At 42.1% G+C, this 24449-nt stretch overlaps 1 protein-coding gene across 1 annotated transcript in view; it reads left to right on the top strand.

Annotated features, from left to right (window-relative positions):
* Onecut2 (one cut homeobox 2) overlaps window positions 1–23835 on the top strand; it is a 60381-nt gene extending 36546 nt beyond the window's left edge. Inside the window, exon 2 of the mRNA XM_021229840.2 lies at window positions 9018–23835. Within this exon, the coding sequence (XP_021085499.2) occupies window positions 9018–9304 (287 nt within the window). The 3' untranslated portion in view covers window positions 9305–23835. The remainder of the gene's footprint in view (window positions 1–9017) is intronic.
* Window positions 23836–24449: the final 614 nt, after the last annotated feature.

The raw sequence follows: 24449 nt of genomic DNA, 5'->3' as shown, positions 1-24449 counted from the left end.
CTTGTTGGTAGAGTTCCCAAAGCCCGAACAAACTTTTATTTGGCCTGATTGTGCTAAAGCTGGGCCCTTTGTCACCAGCCATCAGACTAGCACCCCTCACCCAGCCCTGAGCATCTTTGGCTGACACTGTGTTTTGCTGACCCAGCCAGGGCTCTCTTGCCTTATCTCAGCTCTCTGTAATGACCTCTATTTTCTTTTCTATGATGACACACCTTAGGCTGAACACTTTACAAAGAAGAGGGGTGTATTTAACTCATTACTGGAGAGTTGATGACATGGCATTGGTGTCACTGTGGCTTTGATGAGGAGTGTGTAGCGGAACACCATAGGGTGGAAGGCTCTATGACAAATGAGAGTGAAAAGGGAGATCAGATAGTGGGGCAGGAGGCCAGAGAGAGACATGTGAGACCAATGGGCATCCTGCAAGAGTGATATTAATTACTCTGATGGCACACCTTAGTAACCCCAGGACCTCCCTCTAGATCCTGCCTGTTAATACACTGCACCAAGTGTCTCCACACTTAAACTATATCCCAAACTATAGCAACCTCTTTTTGGTGCATGCACTCATGGTTTCTGAGGGGAGAGGGTTAAAAGAGAAAGCCATTTGTGAAGACTCTGGGTGTTACAGATCGACACAGGAAACAATGTTGTACTTGGAGGTGACACATGAGCTGGGGGATGAAGTGGGAGGAGGGGTGTGGTTGCAGGTACAGAAAGGACAGCTGAGTCCTTGGAGGACAAGGATGGACAAGACAGTCCCCCCAAAAAAGTGAGAACAGGAGGGACGCAGAAATGAGTCCAGAAGGAAAATAGAAGATCAGAGATGAGGGGTAAACCATGGTCCCCAGACACTGGGGTCCCCTTGGATCATATTCATCTTGCTGCTGCTTGGGTCCAACAACCCACTCAGGCCACTCTCTCCAGCAAATAATTCATGAGCCTCCACTACAACAGTAGAATTCTCTCCACACACATCCCCTGAAGCTGCTGCTGTAGAAAGGATGAAAACTCATCTCTTCCTGTTTTATGAGGCCACCACATAGGGGTTCTAGTGTTATTTCATATTAATAATTCTGTCTCAGAGTTCCAGGCTGAAAGATGATCTCAGTTCAACTCAAGAAGGGTGCACAATGGGGATCTGAATTCGTGGTGCGAAATTCAAGAATGTGGAGCATTTCTGTCCCAGAAGGGCAGGGGGACTCCAGCCTAGCTTTAGGTCACTTTCACTTCAAGAAGTTAGTTACTAGGGAGGCTGAGAAAGGAGTTTCCAAGCCTGGTGACGGTCACCCTCAACAAGGAGGCACCACTGGACTTTTACTAACTGTAAAAGGGAATCCATTGTTAGTACTCAGGTATCTGTACTGACTGGCCTGTCCTTGGGATTCTGACAGGAGATGACGCCCTCTGCTGTTGCCACTAAGAGCATCACCTGTGCCTATTCACTGTGTTCTCTTTTTAAAGGGCCCTGCCACCTCCTCTCTCTCTCTCTCTCTCTCTCTCTCTCTCTCTCTCTCTCTCTCTCTCTCTCTCTCTCTCTCTCTCTCTCTCTCTCTCTCTCTCTCTCTCTCTCTCTCTCTCTCTCTCTCTCTCTCTCTCTCTCTCTCTCTCTCTCTCTCTCTCTCTCTCTCTCTCTCTCTCTCTCTCTCTCTCTCTCTCTCTCCCTCCCTCCCTCCCTCCCTCCCTCCCTCCCTCCCCAGCCAGGACTACATGGATCTTATATCAAAAGCAAAGCAAAGTCAAACGTTGGTGGCGCATGCCTTTAATCCCAGCACTTGGGATCTCTGTGAGTTCAAGGCCAGCCTGGTCTACAAAGCGAGTGCCAGGATAGGCTCCAAAGCTACACAGAGAAACCCTGTCTCAGGAAAAAAAAAGCAAAGCAAAACAGTTTCCAGGCGCTTGGAGAAACTAAAGGCACTGAACCTGTGGGATGGGTGAAGGGTGGTACCAATGATCTCAACCACCTGTACCTGCCTCCAAAGCCAGCCACTGCCTTACACACACACACACACTCCTGATGTCTTCCACAGATGCAAATTGTCTCTGGCCTTGGGTCTCTGACCATATTCCTGCACATTGCCCATGGTGACCAATGAGCAGAGCTAAAGACCCGAGTATCAGAGGACAACTGAGGCCCCAGAATTCTAGGGGCAGCCCCCTCCCAAAGCAAACAAGACTACTCCCTGTAGAGGGAATTTGGATGGAGAGATGTGGAAAGAGGAAGAGTCGAGAGAAAATTGATCTCTCCCTCCTGGTTAAAAAGGATCAGCTATGGGGAAGTATCACATCCCGGGATTTACAGTGCCTTTATCTTTTTAATATTCCTGATACCATAAAGGGTACAAATAAAGTGGTGACCAGGTAAAAGACAAGTTGACATGTTGAGATGAGAGAGTTGATTTGTTCCTGGACCAGAGCCTCCCTTAGAAACAAATGGTTAAAACCTCGGTCTACCAACGAGCCTGCATTTGTAGGGAAGTAGTTGGCTATTGCCCTTTGCTATTAGTGACAGGCTATGGACAGATCTGTGGATTCCTATCTGCCCAAAATTATGCAATTGAGTTAGTGGAATTCCTTCTGGAAAGAGGTAAAAGGCATGGTGGCATGGGTAGGTCACCTCATGGTAGGTAAACAAACAATTGTCCTCATCTCTGAGCTAGAAAGGAGCTTTTGAACTTCCTTGTGCTCCACATAAGCAGGGCAGTGATAGTCACAAATTCCTGAAAGCCCCCTAGCCTCATTAGCATGGAGCACATTCTTTGACTCACCTACGTCCCCCTGTTTTGTTTTGTTTCCTCTACAGAAGGGAGGAAGAGAAACAGATCCACTTAGTCAGAATGAGATTGGACCTACCATGCATTGAAAAACTTCACTCAGGTAGCTAAACGCTGGGCCGGACTAGCCAGCATTAGGCTGTGGCAAGACTTCATCAACATCACCTGTGAACATCTGCTATTATTTGGGGTCTCCAACACATTCCTCAGTTGTAGAGAGTGACTTGGCACTTTCCTAGCCATTCAGAAATGGGTACATATTGACTATAGAGTATAGTATCTTAACAATCCCTGAACCATTTACAGGCTACTTGTGTCACTGGGCATAGCTGGCTCTGTGACTTGTTTTAAGAATACTGAGGTTCACAACCTCACGCCACCTGTCATTCCATCTGTTAACTCTTTTTTATAAGTTCAAAGCAGGTAAAACTTTATTTCATTCTGTTTCTGAGCACTGATTTTTTTGTTTGCTTTTTATAATGTTGCAATTTCTTCTCTGAGAATTTAATATGTCTGTAGAATGTATTTCAATCATACACCTTCCCCAGCCCCACTTGCAATTCTTTACAGGTGCCTCCCTTTCACATCTCTCTCCCAACTTCATGTTCTCATTTTTTAACAGCTCATTGAGTCCAATCAACCCTGCCCATACATACATGGGTGAGGGGCCATCTTCTGAAGCAGGTCAATTAATCACACCACTAAAGAAAACTGACTATCTCTTTTTAAAAATTAATTAACTAAGTAATTTGTTTGGTTTTACAACCGACCACTGTTTCCCCCCCCTCCTCTCCTCCCAGTCCTCCCCATTCACCTCCCTTCCATATCCCCATCCACTCCTCCTCCATTTCTCTTAGAAGAGCAGGCCTCCCATAGATTTCAACCAAACGTGGCATATCGAGTTGAAGGCTGGACAAGGCAACCTAGTATGAGGAAAAGGGTCCAAAAGCCAGTACAAGAGTCAGAGGCAGTACCTACTCTCGCTGTTAGGGAGTCACATAAGAAGACCAAGCTACATAACTGTCACATATATGCAGATAGCCTAGGTCAGTCCCATGTAGGTTCCCATATAGGTTCAGTCTCCTATGAACCCAGGTTAGTTAATTCTGTGGGTTTTCTTGTGGTGTGCTTGATCCCTCTGGCTACCACAATCCCTCCTCCCCATCCTGTGCAGGCTTCCCCGAGCTTCACCTCACGTTTGGCTGTGGGTCTCTGCACCTGCTCCCATAAGTTACTGGATGAAGCTTCTCTGATGACAATTGGGCTAGGCACCAATCTATGAGTACAGCAGAATATCATTAGGAATCATTTTATTGACTTTTTATCTTGCCAGCCATCAACTGTCCACAGCTCTTCAGCTTAGGATGGGACTCGAAAGCCCTTCTCTCAGCTATGCTGGCATGTTAACTGGCTTGAGCTTGTGCAGGCATCTACAGCTTTTGTGAGTTCATGAGGACAGTGGTCTTCTGAGTCCAAAGACACTGTTTTGCCCAGTCCTTCCCAAGGTCTGGCTCTTAGAGAATGTTTCTACTATGTTTCCCGACCCTTGGGTGGGAGGGCCACAATAGATGTCCCATTTATGGGTGAGTACTCCACAGATACATGTTCTCCACACCTGGACCATTGACCAGCTGACTTTATGAGTAAAACTCATGAGATGCCAACTTCCAGCTAATCATAATCTGAACAAGTTAAGTCCTACTCCATCATTATTTTGGCCTTCTTCACTTGGTGTACATCGACTGTAGCATTGCATGTGCTGATCTGTAGTCTGGTAACTTTAGAAAGCAATTGGAAAGGCATAGGAAGAAAGTATCGATCTATTATTTCTCTGCAGTGTTGAACATATAAAGCATTTAATATTTTTCTAAGTATCTAAATCTAATAACTATCGTATCTGTCTGTATCTCACCAAATATAATCTGACAAACCAGTGTGGGCTTCTTCTACCCAGTGTAATCACCATGCTAAAAACACAAACAGAGGCTTATCTGACAGGTGATCAATATTGGTATGAAAATTGAGGGCTAGGCGACTAATCCAGAGGAGGGTGAGTTGACAGAGGACTTCAGCCAGTGTTTACAGAAGGTATTTGCTCAGATTTTACCAGGTGATAACTGTGCATCGCTATTTGTTAAGAATCCCCCAGATGAGCCCATTCCCTGTGGTAGGACACCCTGCTCCACCTTGATACAGGGGGGAGGGGTTTGATCCTGCCTCACCTTGGTATGCCAGACTTTGTTGATTCTCTAAAGAATGCCTTACCCCCTCTGAGTGGATATGGGGTGGGAAAGGAGGATGGGAAGGGGGAAAATTGGGGTGACAGGGGAAGGGGAAGGAAGGGAAACTGGGGTTGGTAAGGAAAATGAAAACTAAATTTTTTAAATTGAAAAAATTAAATAAGGAAAAAAAAAGAATCCTCCAGATGAAGGCTCCACCCCAGGAGGTTGGGGCAGGGCTGCGGTCTGAGGACCTGAAGTGGCAGCATGTTGCCTGGTACATTGTTTCCCACATCTCAGAAGAACCTATGGGGGATATCCACAGAATCTCTAGAGAGGACTAAGTACTGCCCTGCATAGAGGCCCCTCTCCTGCAACAGGTGCTGTTCTCTGGGAGGGAAGGAGGAAGCTTAGCCTCAGGATCATTACTTTCATCATCAAAGTGTCTACTTATTTCCTTTTAAGATGACAATCATGCTGCCTGATATGTCTCGCTCCGAGTTGCTGGGGAAATCCAATGCATGGAGATGGGCACTGTGATTTCCTTATTTGGCTCTGGAATACAGAACCCGAAAGGTTAAGTACTCTGAGATCCCATGTCTTAGAAGTGGGGGTCAAAAATTTGAACCCAGGCACCTCTAGCCACAGAGCTTTCTGTGTAGCAGGTACTCCTGGGAGATTTTAGAAAACAAGTAATTCAGACTGAGGCATGTGGACCACTGCGGACAGCATCACCTAGAAGCTAATGAATAACACAGAATCTCGGGCCCCTGAGCTGGGCTGCGTCCACATCTGTTGGTAAAATGCTCTTCGGAGGGTTCCTGCACACCCTGAAGTTCGGAATCACATTGATAGATGACTGAAACACGACACAAGAGTCTCAATATGCGCTTATGTCAGCCAGACAGGAACCCACACAATCCAACAAGCCATGAGAACCTGGTGGCGTGGGCAGGAGTGTGAGTGAACAAGGAGGAAACTATCCAAGGGTGGCATGGCAGGAAGTCTCAGTAACTGCTGTCTGGAATCACATTGCCAGGGAACCTCCCCTCGTGAGAAAATGCTAAACCTTCCAAGACAGAAGTTCTTGGGTGAAGATATTTACTTTCAGAAGATAAGATGGCTCATTTTCTTTGTTTCTTTTTGTTTGTTTCCCTTCTCTTCCTTCTCCTTCTCCTTTTTTATTCTTAGTGAGAGAAGGAAAAGTCAGGAAGAAATTGTTTACCAGAACTGCCATGCCCCATCAGAGGTCCCTCGACTCCTGTAGCCCTTGGAGGGTTCACATCTTGTTAACTTCTGGAGTGAGTCCTCTTTGTTTCTGCATGGAGCATAGATAGCATCTGTGAGTTAGGTGAGAGAAGGTTCAGTTTCCAGAGCATTTTCCCTATGAGCGTTGTCCGTGAGTTAAATCCTCTTCAAGTCCATTCCAGCTGTTATGGCAAAATATCATGAGCTATATTGTAAACAACAGGAGTTCATTTTTCTCAGTTCTGGAGTCTGGAAAGGGAAAAATCAAGGGCCTGCTTTCTGGTTCACAGATGACAGTATTGCAGTGCATCCTCCCACAATTGGAAGGCATCCACTAACATTGCTATGAAGGCACTAGTTACAAAGGCCCCGCCCTCGTGCACTAGTAACCTCCCCCAAGCCCCACCCTCCTAATGTTGCCCTTGACTAGGATCTCAGCATATGAATTTGGTAAAAAGTCTATAAGATATAAATATCTACATAACAGCAGAGCCTAAACTCTTCAAGAATGTTGCACAAGCAAGAATACCTGAACTAAGGTCTAGGCACACTTATACATCAGCATTTTGAGAAGTGCAGAAAGACATCAGCTCGCCACTCAGCAGCACTGATTCCCATCCCCAGGGTGAGGTACCTAATGGAATTTGGCTGTAGAGGAGGCTGCCCGACCTTGTCTTCCCTGTCTTTCTCCAAGTAACACTGTTGAGGCTATGCAACACTCCTGGGAAGCTTGAAACTCTTTCAAGTCATGGTAACCTGTGTTTTTATGTCTCAACATTGTGACTTGTATGAATTGCTTTATTTAGCCCTTGTAGGTCAATTTTTTAGAGCCATGTGTGCTGGATAGTTCTATATCAACTTGACACGAGCAAGAGTTATCTGAAAGGAAGGAACCTCAATTGAGAAAAATGCCTCCATAGGATCTGGCTGTAAGGCATTTTCTTGATTAGTGATTGATGGGGAGGACTCAACCCATTGTAGGTAGAACCATCTCTGGACTGGTGGTCCTAGGTGCTATAAGAAAGCATGTTGAGCAAGCCATGAAGAGCAAGCCACTAAGAAGCGCCCCTCCATGGCCTCTGCACCAGATCCTGCCTCCAGGTTCCCACCCTGCTTCAGTTCCTATCCTCACTGGTTTTGATGGAACTGTTTGTGGAATGAAACTCTTTCCTTCCCAAGTTTATCACAGCAGTAGAACACTGCCTAAGACAAATTGGTATCAGGAGTGGGATATTGCTGTGACAGGCCTTACCATGTTGATTTGGGTGTGGTGATATTTTGTTTGTGTTTTGACAAATAAAGCTTGCCTGGAGATCAGAGGGTGGAATTAGCCACTAGTTAATCGTATAGGTCTGGAGGTCTGTACGACTTCTGTAGAGACAGGAAGTGACAACATGGGGCGGAGACAGGAAGTGATAAGGCTGGGCGTAGATAGGATCTTGACCCCTTCAATCTCAGGATTCAGACAGGTAAAAAGTGAATATGGCTGCTCTTTTGCTTCTCTGATCTTTCAGCATTTACCCTGATATCTGACTCTTGGTTTTTATTGATAAGATTAAGATTATGCTTGGGGGGCAGGGATTGTGGGAAGACTTTGGAACTTTGGGCTAGAAAATTAACCGAGTGCTGAGAGCTCAGTGAGATGTTCATCAGAAGCTTGGAATATAATAATCTTGAGAGCCGTGCAGAAAGTTTGGAACGTTTCAGAGGGAAGAACCCAATTCCCTGAGTCAAGATGCCATTTGTCACCACTGTGCCAAATATAACCTACATCTCTGCTCCAAAGAGTAAGTTAGAAATATCAGACACAATTGGTCACTGTCTTCTAAGAAGTTGCAGACTAAGGGAGAGGTGCTGATGGGTAAAACAATGTCCTGTCCACATATGTTATTCACACGTAGCTTTTCACATCTACTAAATCAAAGCATATGGTAATAGACATATTTAGGACCCTAAAGGTTGTCATTGCAACGTTGGATTATTTCCTACACCTAACCTCCTCCACTTAAACAAACACACACCTGTTTTCCTATATTGACTTCACTTTAAAGTGACCAGAACAGAGCTGGCTAAAGCGATATTTGCCCATGATTTTTTGTTGTCATTGTTGTTTTGCTTTTTAAATGTCTGGATGGACAGCATTTGGGTCAGGATGCTTTCACCTTGTCTTTCATTCTGTTTATAATTTTTGGAGTTGTGCGAACTGAAGCTTTGTTTGTGTGTTTGGAGGCGTGAGCTTTAACTTCAGAAGTGAGTTCAGCTTAACTGAGAACAGTTCCAGAGGGTGAATGGGCAAAGAACACCCCTCACCAGCTCTCCCCTGGTGCTGGGCTTCTTCACTGTCCTCACCACAACCGACTTCAGAGAGAGAGAGAGAGAAGAGAGAGAGAGGTGAAAGAGAGAGAGAGAGAGAGAGAGAGAGAGAGAGAGAGAGAGAGAGAGAGAGAGAGAGAGAGAGAGAGAGGAGAGAGAGAGAGAGAGACGTTCAGAGGAATGGGAATAAAAGAGAAAAACAAGTTGAATCATATCCAAACCATACTGCAAAGCAGCCCTGGCTCTCCTTGCTCCCACACCCTTTTTGTTCACTGAGCCCTTCCATCACCAAGATGAGCTGGGTTGGTTTGCTATTGACAGTTGGGCAATCTACACAATAAAGCTTAACAGTTTCCATCCCCTATACGACTTTTGTCAATGTTTTCAGTGGTTCACCTTCCTGTTGGGTCCTCACACTTCCACTGACTCCTTTCCCTTTTTCTTTTCTTTTCTTTCCCTCAAGCGTGCAAACGTAAAGAGCAAGAACCTAACAAAGACAGGAACAATTCCCAGAAGAAATCCCGCCTGGTGTTCACGGACCTCCAACGCCGAACGCTCTTCGCCATCTTCAAAGAGAACAAACGCCCTTCGAAGGAAATGCAGATCACCATCTCCCAGCAACTTGGCCTGGAGCTGACTACTGTCAGTAACTTCTTCATGAATGCCCGGCGCCGCAGCCTGGAGAAATGGCAAGATGACCTAAGCACGGGGGGCTCCTCATCCACCTCCAGCACTTGTACCAAAGCATGATTCAAGGACTCTCACCTGGGCACAAGTCACCTCCAATGAGGACAACAGATACCAAAAAAAAAAAAAAAAAAAAAAAAGCAAAACAAAGATATCACAAAGACATCAGAGTCTTAGCTGGGGCCCTTCACTGGTGACTTGAAAGCACAATTCTCTTGAAACTTCTATTCTAGCTGTAATCATAGGCCAGGTGTTCATTTTGTTTGGTTTTGTTTTAAATGGCTATGGAGTCCAAGTGCACGCTGAAAATTAATCTCTCTGAACCAGACACTAGCCTCTGAGCATGCTAGGCATCCCAGAGATCCAAATGGGGCCTTCTTGGAGTGAGTGAATTACAGCATGGTGTCAACCAAGCTCAGTATTGCTGTAAGAGTCAACAGTCCCATCCAGGCCCAGTCATCCTCTTGTACTTGTTGCCCATGAGTAATAGTGAAAATTTGGCCTGAATAAAGACAAACAGTTTAGGATTCCAAGACACTACGTTAAAAAAAGAATTTAACAACAAGGAAGACCTCATTTGCTTCCCAAGTGCTTAGCTTCTTTATAACACAATACGCTAAAATTCTCAGCCATAACATTACAAAAAAAATCAGAATGGTAATTATTGAGCACAAGTTTTAAATATGAAAATCAATAAAAATCCAAGGACCTGTTTTTTTCCAACTCAGGCATCTTTTCACTGGATAGTTTAGAAAGCTTCAAGTTGATTTCACTTTACGATTTTCCTTTCCTTACCTCCTGGAAATCTTATGTGGTCTTTTGGATCCGTCGGGGGAAAAACAAATCAGTTCACTTGAGCTCAAAGTATCAAGCACAACGAAGATAAAAGAGAAATAAGGAAGGTTCTGGTTTCAATGCATCCAGTTTGACAAGGCGGTTATCATCTGTCTTCACTGTTGTGAAGTCATTAGGGAATCATTGGGAATATGGCTTCAAGCACATTTTGCAGTTTGTTACAAATTCTGTTTGTACATAACGCAGATGCACACTCAGGAGGCCAACTTAACTGTTAATAGTACAGGAGCAAATGCATCACCTAAAAAGATCTAGATTTTTTTAGATCATTACCATGTCCTTGATATACTAGCCACCCAGTTCCTCCTATGTGCATTAGGGCTACCATTGGGTTCATTCTCACTCTTGCTGATTTGTGTTATTCCTAGCCCATCCCATTAGTTGGGGTGTTTCTATTGTTTTCTAGAAAGAAACAGTTTAATAAGCCACATCCTGTCACCTCTTCCTAACTCTCTTTCATCCTTGACTCATCCTCATAAGACAGTCGACTGAATCTGGAGAGAACACAGCACACCAAAGAAGCAGAAAATACTGCAAACCAAAGACATTTATTACCTGCCATTTTCTAGCCTACAAATACTGTGATTACTTTTAGAGATCAGAACACCTCTGTAACTCCGAGTGGCATTCGGCTCTTGACGTGGGCTCACCATCTGGCCGAGCAAACCAGCTATGTCGATGACATTCGCCAAGCATCCAGACAGTGGCTTCACCATGCCAGCTCTGGTTGTCATTTTCCCATAGCGAGTAGAAAAGGGCCCACAGAACTCTGGGAGATTACAAAGGTCACTATGTGCATATTTACCAGTGAATGGCCCCAGGTGGGCACCGTGGGGTGTTCAAAGGAAGCCAAACACTGCAATGATTCTTTACAGACACTTAAGACTGACTTTTGTATGAATTACTTAATTGAAACCAAAGAAACTTTTTCTGCACCTACTTCTGCAACAAACAGAACTGTCCCATTAACTGAGTAAATGATTCCACCAATCACTGGAAATCACCACCAAGGAAAGCACGCTAGAATCAAAACAAAACAAAACCAAAAAACCAAAAAACACCGAAGACACACTGTGTTCAAACAGACCTCTTGGGACATTTTTTTTTTGGAAGCAGATTTGAAAGAAAGGGTTGAGACAAGAATCAAAATACAGAAGAGCCTCCGTGGCTGCTGCTTCTTTTGACAACTCACTCGGTAATCTTAAAGTTGAAGATTGTCTTTAATTTGTGCCTATGCAGTTTTTCAAAAGAACATGGAACAGAGCAACAGAAACCTCAACAGCTACAATACCAAAGATGAGGATTCTCACACCTTTTGTCTCAGTTCATTACCTTCTTTTGCCTGGCTAAAATACTTAATAGCGCCGTTGGTCTGTACAAAGGTAATTGATTTTGTTTCTTTGAGCAACAAAAGGAAAGGGTCATCTGTTTGATTTCATTGCTTCCCTTTAGTTTTGTTCTATGGCTTTTTATTTCACATGGAATCCCCCAAAGGTTCCATGAACTCCAAATTTGAGATGTTGGGATACTGAACGATGTTCCCCTCTCTCTTCAGCAGAGTATGGGAAATACTATTGTCACTTGAATGTTCCTTACTTAACCCTTAGACTTGGTTGCTTCTATGTTCAGAGTCTCATCATTAGGGAAGGGGAGGGGGAACAAGGGTCAGGGGTAGAAGTCTGGGTGATATGTCTTCTCCAGAGCCACAGAACCAAAGAATTTATAGAGAAATTTACAACCTCATCTTCATGTGATTGCCACATAGTAACAGGGCTTCATTTGGGGGTGGGGAAACATGTAAAAAGAATTGCCAGTTTCTACTTTTCTATTAGCTTTTTAAAAAAAATCAGCTGTAAAGTTGCATTTCTAAAGAAAGATATAAATATATATATATATTAAATGTATGAGTACATATATAGACCAACCTGCATTGGTGACAACCCAAAATTTTTCCTGTCTAAATTCATGCCATCTTTTTGTCATATACTCCATTCACTGAGTTTCTCATTTCTCATGTCATCTCAGAGTTAATTTGCCACCATGCTTGTCTGGCAGTATTCACATTCCTATGTCAATTTATGGGAAAGGTTAAGCACTTCTACATGTAACCTGCTGATGAATGGATTCATGATATAAATGGGTTTTATTTGTATTTAGTCATCTCTATTCTATGCCTCAACCATGATAAGCAAGGTTTCTCCACCAGATTAACTCAGAGCTGCTGCTGCTGCTGCTAGCAATGGGGGAATTCATCTTCTATCATTGCCAGGAATGCTTAGTGCTCCATTCGCTGTAGAGTAGAGCACCCAGAAATCTAGTAGATGCCCTATCCATCAGGGTAGTCTAGATTCTTCTAAGTGAGCAGACCTACTAGGGAATTCTCATGGGGAAGTCCAGCTCCTATTGTAATAGGTTGATCAGGTGTCCTCAGGGTAGTAATTACAAATTTGTATTGAAATCATAGCTGCCACTGGGGTAGAACAGGGTTCTTGGGGGGAATGTAGCTCAATTCTGGAGGAAGGACATACAGCAGACTGTGAGGATAGTCCCAGAGTCCTGTCCCTGGAGAGTCACATCATTCATTGTACTATCTCTTTACTTGCCCAGTGTGGGCTATCCTGTGTACAGGGCATCATTTCTAGACCAGTGTGGGCTGTCCTGTGTACAGGGCATCATTTCTAGACCAGTGTGGGCTGTCCTGTGTACAGGACATCACTTCTAGAGCTGAGAGAATGTAGCTCTGTGTGACTCTGTAATCTGTCCTGCCTAGGGAATGGTTTTCACTTTTCCCTTGTTTCCCTTTGTCCCTTGCTTATACCATGGACCCTTGGTCAAATGACCAAGAGAAAGGCATATTTCTTCCAGAAATCACTCCTATTGCATCTTGGCCAGGTAAATTTTAACTTGGATAAACACTAAATGTGTCCTTGTGACTTGTGGCCAATAGGAATAGTGGTTCTCCTTGAATACAGACTGAGGAACCAAGTATCTTGTTTTGGTTGGTGACAGACACACTAATTAACAGCATTTGGGTCTCTACATCCTTGGAAGAGAATGGCATGAAGAAAAAAGGAAAGAATTTCCTTCCAAGAACTCTTGATAAATGTCTCACATATCTCAGATCATATCAAAGAGAATGCTTGCTTTAAAAAGGTTATTTATACACACACGTATATGTACATGTGTCTGTGCACATGTGTGTCAAAATTTTAAGTATCATTTTGCTATATAGCTGAAAGAAGAAAAGTACTATACTGAAAGGTTATAGAATTTAATTCAGTGTTTTTTCCCAAAGCTTTAAATTTTTTATTTTAAGTTAATACTTTCAAATAAAATAATCATTTGAACTTGGATATAGCCTAGAATCCACATCCTTAATCCAAGAAAAGTTCCAGGCTGCCTCCGCCATCAGCAACAGCTGGACACTATAAAGTCATAGTTCATAACCCAATTATACATTCTTGGGGTGACAGAAATCCAAATGCTAAAAACTACTGAGTGAAAGTGTTTTTCTTTAAGCTTTTGCATAACTAAGCTTTTGTTTTGTTTTGTTTTCAGTGTGATTTTAATAATGGAGATTCAATTCCTTCATTCCCAGAATTCTTCTAAAAGAGAGCCAATATATTTATTTTTTAAAGGATGACAAAAATAATAATAAAATTTGATTCCAGTATTTAAAAAATTCCCCATAATATTATAGAGCATTTAGTTTGTGCCACATAGTAATACAGGCTAGTCTGACCTGGAAGAAAGATCAGAATTGCATACCCAGCTCCTGTTTTTCCAAAAGCTCTTGGCAGTTTCTGCTTTGGAAATCCAATCTCATTTCCACTTCAAGCTAAAGCAAAGGAAGTTAAACCAACAGACAGACAGACAGACAGACAGACACACACACATACACACACACACACACACACACGGCAAGCAGTCAGTTTTTGAGCCAAATATTAATAATTTAATTTTAAATCATCAGATACTGTCCATGTTGTGCATCCATGTTTTAGTGCCAGTAAATTAAAATTGAGTAGATTTTTAAACAAATAGGCACTATTTGGTAGGTACAGAGAGGAACTGTCCCATTCTCAAAAATATCGAGGGATGTGTCTGTTAGTTTGATACTATCAAAATATCATGGAGATTCACATTTGGAGGAAATGGGTCTTCAGGAGCTTGTCTAATTGAAATTTTTCAGAATCTACCAAGTTCCAAGGTTGTTAAAGAATAATAGAGTCTATTCAAAACTGGGGAAAGTAGATAGTAGCTGTGGTTAATGCTGACCATATGATCCAGACACTACATTGACAACACCTCTTCTAGATTCCTACCCAATCAGAGCTGACTGTTTACTGTTCTGTTGATGCTCTGATTCAGACTTGCTGGCTTCACCCACTGAGTGGGAAGTGGAAGAAGGGCTTGAGCCTTTCTGATGGTTATTTGCAAAACTAGATAGCTTAGCAGTTCTGTATGGTTGGCTAACCAGAAAGTCCAGCTGTAAAATAAGACAAAATAAATTTCCACTTAAGAAGAGCAGTACCCCAGGTGGTGACTTGAACTATAGATGTCCTAATTCCTAATTTCTATCTACACTTTGTTTCTTTGCAAGGTAGGGGGCAAGTGTAGGTAGTTGATTGGTCTGTTTTAGAAAGTCCTAAGTACTTAGGATACAAAAAAAACTAATTCTTAAAATAATATGAGATCTCATATACATAGACAGACGCAAAACTTTTCACTAAGGCCCAGGGGTCATGCGGTGAGTCCACAGGACATTAAATACTCATCAACCTCAGTTACCCAAGTGACTATCAGTTGTAGGGAAGTGAAAGGTAGAGTCTAGGCTCTACCTCTGTAGGCTTTGAGTTAGGTTGATTGCTATAAACCAGTTCATAATTTTTTACTGGAGAAAAATGTATGTAAGAAAAAAATATCACCATAGGTTTGGTCATTCCATGGAATTCATCTATTTGGCTCTATTTTTAGCAGCAGGTGTTTTACATAACATAGATCTTGGTAGATAAGTTTGTCTGACACTTATACAGTCTGCAGGCTTGGATGTATACAGATCTAGATACATCTTTCAACAGAGATCCTCATGGTTGACTTTACATTCACATACATTGCCCAAAGGTATCTAGACTGTGTACATGCAAGTGTGTACAGACATGCTTAATGCATATATATTGTAATCTGTTACAATAAATAAATTTCAAATCATCATGCAATATGTATGTGATACTTTAACAATGTACCTTGTCTTTATTATTTATTGTAATGCTGAAAACCAAAGTGCAGAAATGTAAGCAAAAGTATCCCACATCATCATTCATCATTATACTTGAAATTACTTTCATTTGGATCCAGCCAAGACAAACAACTTACAATGGAACATTGATATTATTTAATTGTTTGTGTTAGATGTTTGATGACTTTGGTTGACTAGCTTTATTCTGAATCTCTCATAACTAAAGCTAAATCCAAAGACCTGAAAAGAACAAAAAGGGTGGGGGGAGCTGGGGGATGCAGAGTAAAATGCAAATCAATGGGAGAAAGTGGGCTCTGTTTTCCAGGGTTGAAACAATGGTGGTGTGATCTTATGGAGGTTACATTAGCTGGGGGGGGGGGTAGAATTCCTCAAGTTTGTCACATCAAAGTGGTCTTTAATGTGATAAACCTTCAGAAATTATACATTGCTGCTTTATTTTAACTTAGACTATAGAAAGAAATGACCCATTTTGTTCATCAGAAGGAAAAAAAGACAACACCTCCCCACCCCTCAGATATATTTTAATGTGTCTCTTTCAATTGTGACCTAACCAGCTGTTAATATAATTAATTTATTTAAATTAGTTTCTTGTATACTAGCTTGTAGGGTTTGGGTAATTATTTAATTCTCTTTCCTTAGTTTGATTTTACTCCGTGTTCTTATTTAACAAAAAGTAGAGCAATGATGCATCTGAGATGCAAAACCCTAGCCGCCCTCTCCTCTAGAGGTGTTGACTTCACAAAGTGGTGAACTTCTGTTACAAACGGGGAAGAAACATAGGTTACAGTGAAAATGAAAAACAATCTGGGGGTATTCCTCCTCTTGGATTAACTTTAAGGTGGTTTAATGGTTATTAAATTATTTAATTTAAGTTCACAGTGCCACCGGGTACCAGGCGAACTTCACCTCTTAATTACTGGGGCCCTCAGAGCCTTTCTAGCGTAATTTATTTATTTAACTTATTCGGCATCTGTGACAGATGCGCTGTATAGTTTGTGTTTGTTATTTAAAACAACAGAGAGCACTGCAGTTTGTTTGCTGTCAGAACAACAGAGCAGATTTGTGGACAAGCAGTGACTGCTCAGCCTGATCCTGCTTCAGAACACTCGAGCTGAGATCCAACATCACCAGCCCGGATTTTGGGGCTTCTATGTGGAAACTGGAAACATAAATTAAAAAAAAAATCATAAACCAAAAAGAGTGAACCCTTACACTAGCTGCTTCCAAGAAAGAACTCAGTGTGCGTGTAAAGCAACAAAACAAAAAGGGAAAAAAAGCAGAAAAAAAAGGAAAAAAAACGGAAAAACTTTTCTATTTGTAGTGAGAACCAAAGAAGGCTACCTCACTGACTTTTTCCATTTGTAATTTTAATCGTGTTGATGACACCAAAGATACCAAAGATTCCTTTCTTGTGCGGTCTGCATTTTGCTTGTGCTCTTTTATGATTTGAACTCTTCTTTCTGACATACGGTATGTACAGCCACAGCTCAGACACCCCAAAGAAACAATGATGTGTGCGAAGGTGGCTGCTGACCTGGAAAGGGAAGTTTTCTGTGTCTCTTGCATTTGCCTGCTGCCCCCTCCCACATGTTCAGGATGCAAGATGGGATGCTGCTGTCACTGGATTCTGTAAAGTTCCAGGTCCAGTTTGGTGCAGAAGACTGCTTGGAGGTGGCCTGCAGGCCTAGCTGTGACCTCTGTTTCCTGGAGCTGTCACAGGTGAAAGTGCCGAGCTACTGCAACTACAGAAAGAAGCGTTGAATGGGAGGGCTAGAAGGGACCTTAGGACACATTCAGTCACCACCCCATCCCCGACTGTGACCAGGCTGAAGTAGTTATCTAAGCCCCTAACCCCAGAGCTGAAGCCAATCCTTGCTTCCTGGCTCCAGGTCCTATATCCTGCCTATTCTGTGATGCTCTGTGGATTTGGTCTGACATTGGTCACATGCTGTCAAGTAGGAAGGTGGTAATTCTTTAGCAATGAACAGAAACTGTAGCTTATGGATTAATTCTAATAGGACTAGTAGCTTAAAGGATTAATCATCATTTAAGAATACTCTCCAGGTATCTACATCTTACATTATGTATCCAGTATCATGCATGATCTGTTGCTTAGTAATATGGCCAGCCTTGAACTTGGAGGGTTCACTCAGGGGAAGCATATTGACCCAAATAGTAAGATGGCTTTTGAACCAGACCTTCAAAATTTTTTAATAAATAAGCTTGTAACCAGTGGAAGGAAAAAACTGAATCTCGACTCATTGAGCTTAATTTCTATGACTATTCTAAAGTCAGTATTTATCAAGCAAGGGAACTTGATTATCGTTTCTGGTAGGATATTTTAGCTGTACGCTCTTTTGTTTGTTTGTTTTCTTTTTACCTAAGAGTGTTCCTATTTATTTTCTAGATTAATTCTATGTACAAGCTAAAAGTAAGCCTTACATTGTGTGATGCTGAGATGTATTCCTTGTAAGTGAAAACTATCCCAATATCAGAAGAATGGATATACCAGTTTAAATAATGGTTATGTGAAATTACTAATGTCCCTTTTCCCTTCTCAAAACTTAATTAGTCTCCTTTAAGTTTCTTTAGATTCTATTAAATGACTAAGTCACTATTAAGATAATTCACCAATGTGATTGGAATGTTGGCTGGTGACTCCTTTTTAGCTTTTACTCAAGTGGGATTTAGGCACATACCAGTTCCTATTGCTAGTCTACAGAGCTCTTTATTGAATACTGTGATTTTATGTTTCACATAATAGTTATCACTGAGCTTTTAAAGAGACTATTAGCTAAAGCTAAGAAGGGAAGATCAATTAACTCATCAGTCCAATACACCAACAGAGTATAGCTGATAGAAGAATTTATAACAGAATTATATACTATGAAACACAGATCCTTTCTCTCTTTTCCTCCTCCTTCTCCTTCTCCTCCTCCTCCTCCTTCTCCTCCTCTTCCTCCTCCTTTTTTTTTCCCAAACAGTCTTGGCTTTCCTGGAACTCACTCTGCAGACCAGGCTGGCCTCAAATTCAAAGATCCTCTTGCCTGTGCCTCCCTAGTGCTGGGACTAAAGGCAAGCGACACCACCACCTAGCTTCTGCTTTTTAAAAGACGGGGTCTTTTGTGGTCCAAGCTAGCCTTAAACTAATTGTATAGATAAGGATGACTTTGAACGCCCAATCCTCCTGCCTGTATGTCCCATAGTGGTGGGACTACAATTGTGAGTCACTATGTCCAGCCAGTTATCTTCTTTCTGAAGTTTGCAAGCTCCATCCTGGCATATGTGAACATCCTTTACCATCTAGATGGGACTAAAACTTCATGTCCTCTGTAGACAAGGCAAGCCTGCAAGGCCTTCTTTCCAAGCAGCTGATCACCAAATTCCAATGGGAAATGAACTTTCTCAGGATACCTGGGAGACAACAAATTCACCAAGCAGCAGAGTAGGTCCCTTAAACAACATCACCTTCCCGGCCTTCCTATCACTGAGCCCCTAGGAGAGAGAACCCAGAAAGAGCAATGGCAGCCTGGACACAGAAAACATCTCAATTGGCAGACCCCTCTTCAGCAACCCCCCCTCCCCCAGCCTCATGCTTCACTTGCAAAGTGTGACATAACCACGGGACGAGTGCCTTGCTTGAACCAAAGCAACGATTTAGCCAGTCTGGACCTCTCTGTGCTTTTTTAAATCCTTCCTGTGAATACCTCAGCTTCAACTGGGCCTCCATACAGTAAATTGGTGGGCTTTATCGTACTGCGGTGCTTTGCAATGCAACCCTGCAAAGAACAAGAGTTGTACTAATACCAAAGGTTCTTTCTCTACGTCTCTTCCTTCTGCCTCCCCTCATTGCCCCCTTTTCTAGTCCCTCACGGTTCCAGAGCTTTAATATGAACCTGGGCATGTTGGCAATGCAGACCGCGCAATTCCTTACCGAATTTTCTCAGATATACCTCATAGATAATAGTGTTTAGAGTAATGTTATTATAGCGTATGTAATAAATTATTCACTGTTTCTTTTGGTAACTGTGATTTAAAAAAAGAAAAAAGAAAAAAAGCTTTATACAGTTTAGGTTGTGCTTTTGTAATAGATGAAAATGTGCGCTTAAGAAGAAAATGTATGTTCTTTTTATTTTTCTTCTCCCCCTTTGGATTTTATTTATTCTGGATTGGGGAAAGTTGCAGAATGAGCCCAAAGTTTACAGTTTCATATTTTGCTGAAGAAACAATCTGTGTTCATTTGCTCTGTTGAAAAAAAATTATTTTCTACATTTGTGCTAATTGTTCTGTGTTAACAGTGTAATATTATAATTAGCAACTGCCAATCAGTGCTATAATTTTATGCATGGAGCTAAAAATTTAGCAGTGTGATGCATTGTGGTCTTAATAGCAACATTTTTCATTTGTACTAGATCCTCCCCTTTGGTTCAATGAACATTATTTATGCATGGGCGTCTATCATTTGTTAGCAGTCGTGAACAGTTGTGTATACATTAAACTGTGAAAAATGTACACAGTTTGGCCTCAGACAGTGATAATACTGGTTTTCTTGGGAGATGTATTACCTTGAAAATGCTTTTACATCTGCTGGGATTTAAAAATGAGTCAGACTGAATCGGGTTTGAATTGTATAATGAGAAAAGTCATCCAAGTTGGAGTTAGCTTACTCGAACCCCATAATTTGGGATCCTCGTGACCCAGATATATCACTATATCTGAGAGAGTTGAAAGCGAGCGGTAGAGAGCAACTCACCTCTGCATTTTTAATTTCCACTAAAAGGAGTTTTAGTTTTATGTTCATGACCTCAGACCTATTGGGTCATCTATACAACAATGCTAATTCATCTAGGTCTCTCTTTCCTGGATTTTCCCATGGGGGCCAGCTTCTTCTAGGCTTCTGTTGTCAGTCTCCAGTTGAAATGCATGTAGCGCTGATATCAGTAACTCATCTCTGGCCTTTTGGAACACTCTCACAGATGACCTCACCAGTTATTTGGGTGAAAATATATGGTCATTCCCCAAACATTCATTCATGTGGCCCTGTAGTACTTTTCTTCCTTAGAGTCAGAAATGACTCTAGATTCCTTTTTACAAAGTTATACCTATATTTTAAAGGGGAGTATAAGAATTTTAAGAACCGATTGAGGAAAACCATCTTGGTTTGAATTCCCCAGCCTTGGAGTTCTCTCTATCTCAACAAGTATTTTCTGTCCCACTGGATTGGGCAGACATATTCTTATATTTGGGTTCTGAGATCCATTCTTGAGTTTCACACCTATTTCCTACACTAGCATGCCCCCATAAAGCCAAAGCAACTGCCAAGATCTGCAGTTCTGCAGAAGAGAATGAAGATGAGGAAACAATGGTGGGGACACAGCAGTCTGCCGTGTAGAGTACTGGAAATCAACAACAGACAGCAGAGCGTTGCATGTGTGTCTGTCAGTGAGTATGTTAGAGATGCTCTTTCATTAATGATGCAAAGGAACGGCCTTACAAGTAGGTTGTGATAATGAAAGCTTTGTAATGTAGTCTTTTTGTTTGTTTGTTTGTTTCCTTTCACTAATCTGCCAAAGATGGAAATGGACACAAGAACTTTAAAATCTGCTTTTGTAAGTCAGTTGTTGATTGTAATAGTGTTTAATCTTCCGGAAAGCTTTACATATTCTTCTGCAATAAGTCAAGTCACTCTTTGTTTCCATAAGCTCTCTGCACACTCACAAGCCTGCACACTGTTCCTCATGATGCACATGTTATAGTATCTACAACGTTCTAATGCATTTTTGATCCAAAGCAGACAAGGGGTGTGTGAGACGCAAGCATGCCTGGCCTTCTTTACTACAAGCAACACAGGGTCTGGCTCATTAGAATTTGCCAAGAAGACTTGTCTTATGAAATTTGAGGTATATTTTGTTATGCTGTTTTATTTCCTTTTTTTTTTAAACTGTGGAAAGTGATACGTTGGATCAAGTGTAAGCTGAGTTTTCCAGACAACTGAAGTAGCTACATTGTGAATGTTATTTTGTTATTAAAGGGTTTTTACTCAATCTTTGTGCCAATGAATGTCCTTTTCCTTGGAAACACAAGAACCACAGAATTACCTCTACTTGGCCTGGATTTTCCTCCTGTGAAAGTGTGTGGAACTGGCCTGGGAAATAAATACTAATGCCTGGCCTTAGAAGGTAGGTTTGGAGCCCTAGGGAGAGATCTCCATGTCTATCAGCTTTCAAGAGGCCTGGGCCCAAAATTTCCAGCCTCAGTCTCTCAGGACCCCGCCACCTCTCTCAGAACTCATGAGTATACCCCGGCAGGCATAAAGGCAGATCCCAGTTCATACAGGAAAGGGAAGGGAGGGAACTTGGTGATCTTGCATTTTCGGTGAGCCATTAAATAGCCACCCACCCCAGGCTCCACCCAGGGGAAGCCTGGGCCTTCACTGAAGGACTTTCTTCCATCTCGACTCGGGCAAGGGATTCTGCTATTCACTCAAGCCAGGAGGGGCCTCGTGCTATCCGTAGACTTCCCAGCCACCCTCTGCATACCGCTTATCACATCTATCGTTTTTTTGAGGCAATTCCTTAAGAATCAAAGGTATCATTTTCAAGTGATGGTAGCTTCACAATTCTTAGATCTGAAAGTGTGCAAGTGAGAAAAAGAGATTCTTTGTCGTCTTGTAGTATCTCAGAGGGACCAGGCAGGTTACTCATACTGTGGACTGTGTTTAGGAGTTAGTTGAACCACAACTACAGAGTCTACCAAAAAATCCGGCCCACCGATGACTATGTTATTTCTGCTTGAAAGACCTTTGCAAAATGGTTGTAAAACTTGGGTTACTCTTCTGTTTCCCTTACTTTGACTACATTTGACATTTAGCTTGACTCAGTTTACTACCTAGGTTCTTTTTCAGATAAGGTCAGGGAGTCTGTGATCTGAGGGGAATAAGCACAGGCTACCTAGCTAACAGATAGTCACATAATTAGAAAAGTTCCTGAAAGGTAAAATACAACCCCCCCACTTTTTTTTTGCTGTGTTTTTGTGTCATACAAGCCCAAACAATGTGAGCCAGTAGCCTGTCATGAAAGGTTATAAGACATCTGACTCATTGGATTTCCCAGAACAAGAACACAAGCTTTAGGCTTAAGAAGTTTGGAGCTGAGGTGGTGCCACACCTGAGGTGGTACCACAGCATCTTATTAGGTTCCTATTAATCCCCCTGTCCAATCAACAAATCTTTTTTTCCCCCTCAGTCCCCCAAACAGTTCAGTGTCTTCTCTACAAACCCGTGATATCATAGAATTGCATGAACCAGGGGACTCAGGTACTGGCCAATATCCTAGTTAGTTCTGGGCTGCATTTTCTCAAAGAAAGTGCTTCAGTATGGTTACAAAGAATGAGCCAGGCCTCCCTGCCCCCTTTGGTTCTACCAGGCCAGTGCTTTTTTAGCATAGATCCTTAGAATTGTTCTGTTCTTGCTCAGTGAATTCTTACTGCTCCCACCAAAGAGAAGTAAAAACAAGTTCCAATATATTTTCTTTTATCCAGTTTTGTTCTCATGATCCAACTCCTCGGTCCCCAGTATGTTTACTCTTGGTTTAAAAAAACACTATTTAATTTCACATGCTGTCCCTGTGTGCCCTTAGTCCTTCCTTCTAGTCTTTTGGTTGCTTTATGATGCCATTTAAAGGTGACTGTCGTGAAAGAAAAGAGAGGGGTAAAGAATTAGCCCCACCTCTTTTTAAAGTTTGGAAATGGAGGAGATCTATGATGTCACAAGGGTGTGGCTATGGAGGAGGGGTGTGGCTGTGGAGTAGGGACCTCCTTGATAGAGTCCTGGCTCTGTTTCCTGCCCTGGGTGGCCATTCCAGGACTCTAACCCTTTAGGGGAAACCCAACTCCTTGTCATGGATCTTCAGCTAGACTCAGAGAGGCCAAGAGACTCCAGTCATGTACAAAACCATTATCTCCAGGAAACTAGAGGAGGGAAACTTTATTTTAATCTACCTCCTTTAAGTCCCTTTAATCAAGCCCTCTTGTGTTGAAAACCATGAAAACATAGTCCCTCCTATTTTGAAACAAAGTTCCAGTGCCCATCACAGTCTTCTTTCCTCCCTGAGTTGTGTTTCCAGGCCACACAGTAAGACACAATGGGCTGAAAGATTTTCCAGGGATGGTCAGCAGGGTATATCTATTCAGTGGCTGCCCTGAAATCCTGGTGAGAGTGAGGAGCATGCTTCGTTATTGAGAATGAGTATTCATTATATTCATCATATGCTCAGCCCTCCATAAGTCCCCAGTACTTTATTTTTTGGAAGACAGATTTCTTTGAATGTTGATTGCATTTTCAAAACGGCTCATTTCCCACCCTGATGTATGGGTCTGCAACACTGCTTACACTGGATTATTTCCATTTTTATTCCTATCATGAAATGGTAGTGCTGTAAATTCTACAATTAATGTCAAATAAACTGCTTTAATTCATTGATCATGGCTCAGTTGCACTCTCTCTCTCTCTATCTCTCTCTCTATCTGTGTGTGTGTGTGTGTGTGTGTGTGTGTGTGTGTGTGTGTGTGTGTGTGTGTGTTCTTCCAGCATACAGGTTCCAGAGATCAAACTCAGGTTCTCAGGCTTGACTACAAGTACCTTTACCAGCTGAGCCATCTTGCAGGACCTTCTTTCTATTTTGATTGAAAGGACTAAGTATCATTCCTCTTATTACCATTTCACAGAGACAGCAAAGTTATTCTACTTGGTTCAGGACACACAGCACATTCTATGATCAACTAACCTGTCATTTTTGTTATCAGTCACAAAAGGGGTGCCTGTCAGTTTCCTTATACTTCACCCATTAACACTTGAAAGATGGCCTGTTCTATCCAGCCTTGCTATGATTATGAGATCACATGTAACAACTCAAAAAGAGGATTGTCACCTATGAAAGAATCAAAACACAGGCAAACATACATGGAGCTGGGAAGCCTCACAGTGCATCTAGATTCTGCCAAAATATATAGCTCACAGTTCTAATGGTTGACAGCTTGAGTTTATCCCAACTGAGTGATCTTTGATCTTGGCTATGCTCACTCATGTATCTGCCA

This window comes from Mesocricetus auratus, unplaced genomic scaffold (genome assembly GCF_017639785.1).
Source record: "Mesocricetus auratus isolate SY011 unplaced genomic scaffold, BCM_Maur_2.0 Super-Scaffold_6730, whole genome shotgun sequence".
Classification (NCBI taxonomy): Eukaryota; Metazoa; Chordata; class Mammalia; order Rodentia; family Cricetidae; genus Mesocricetus; species Mesocricetus auratus.
Note: the sequence above shows the minus strand (reverse complement) of the source record. Positions and strands in the feature narration are given on the sequence as shown.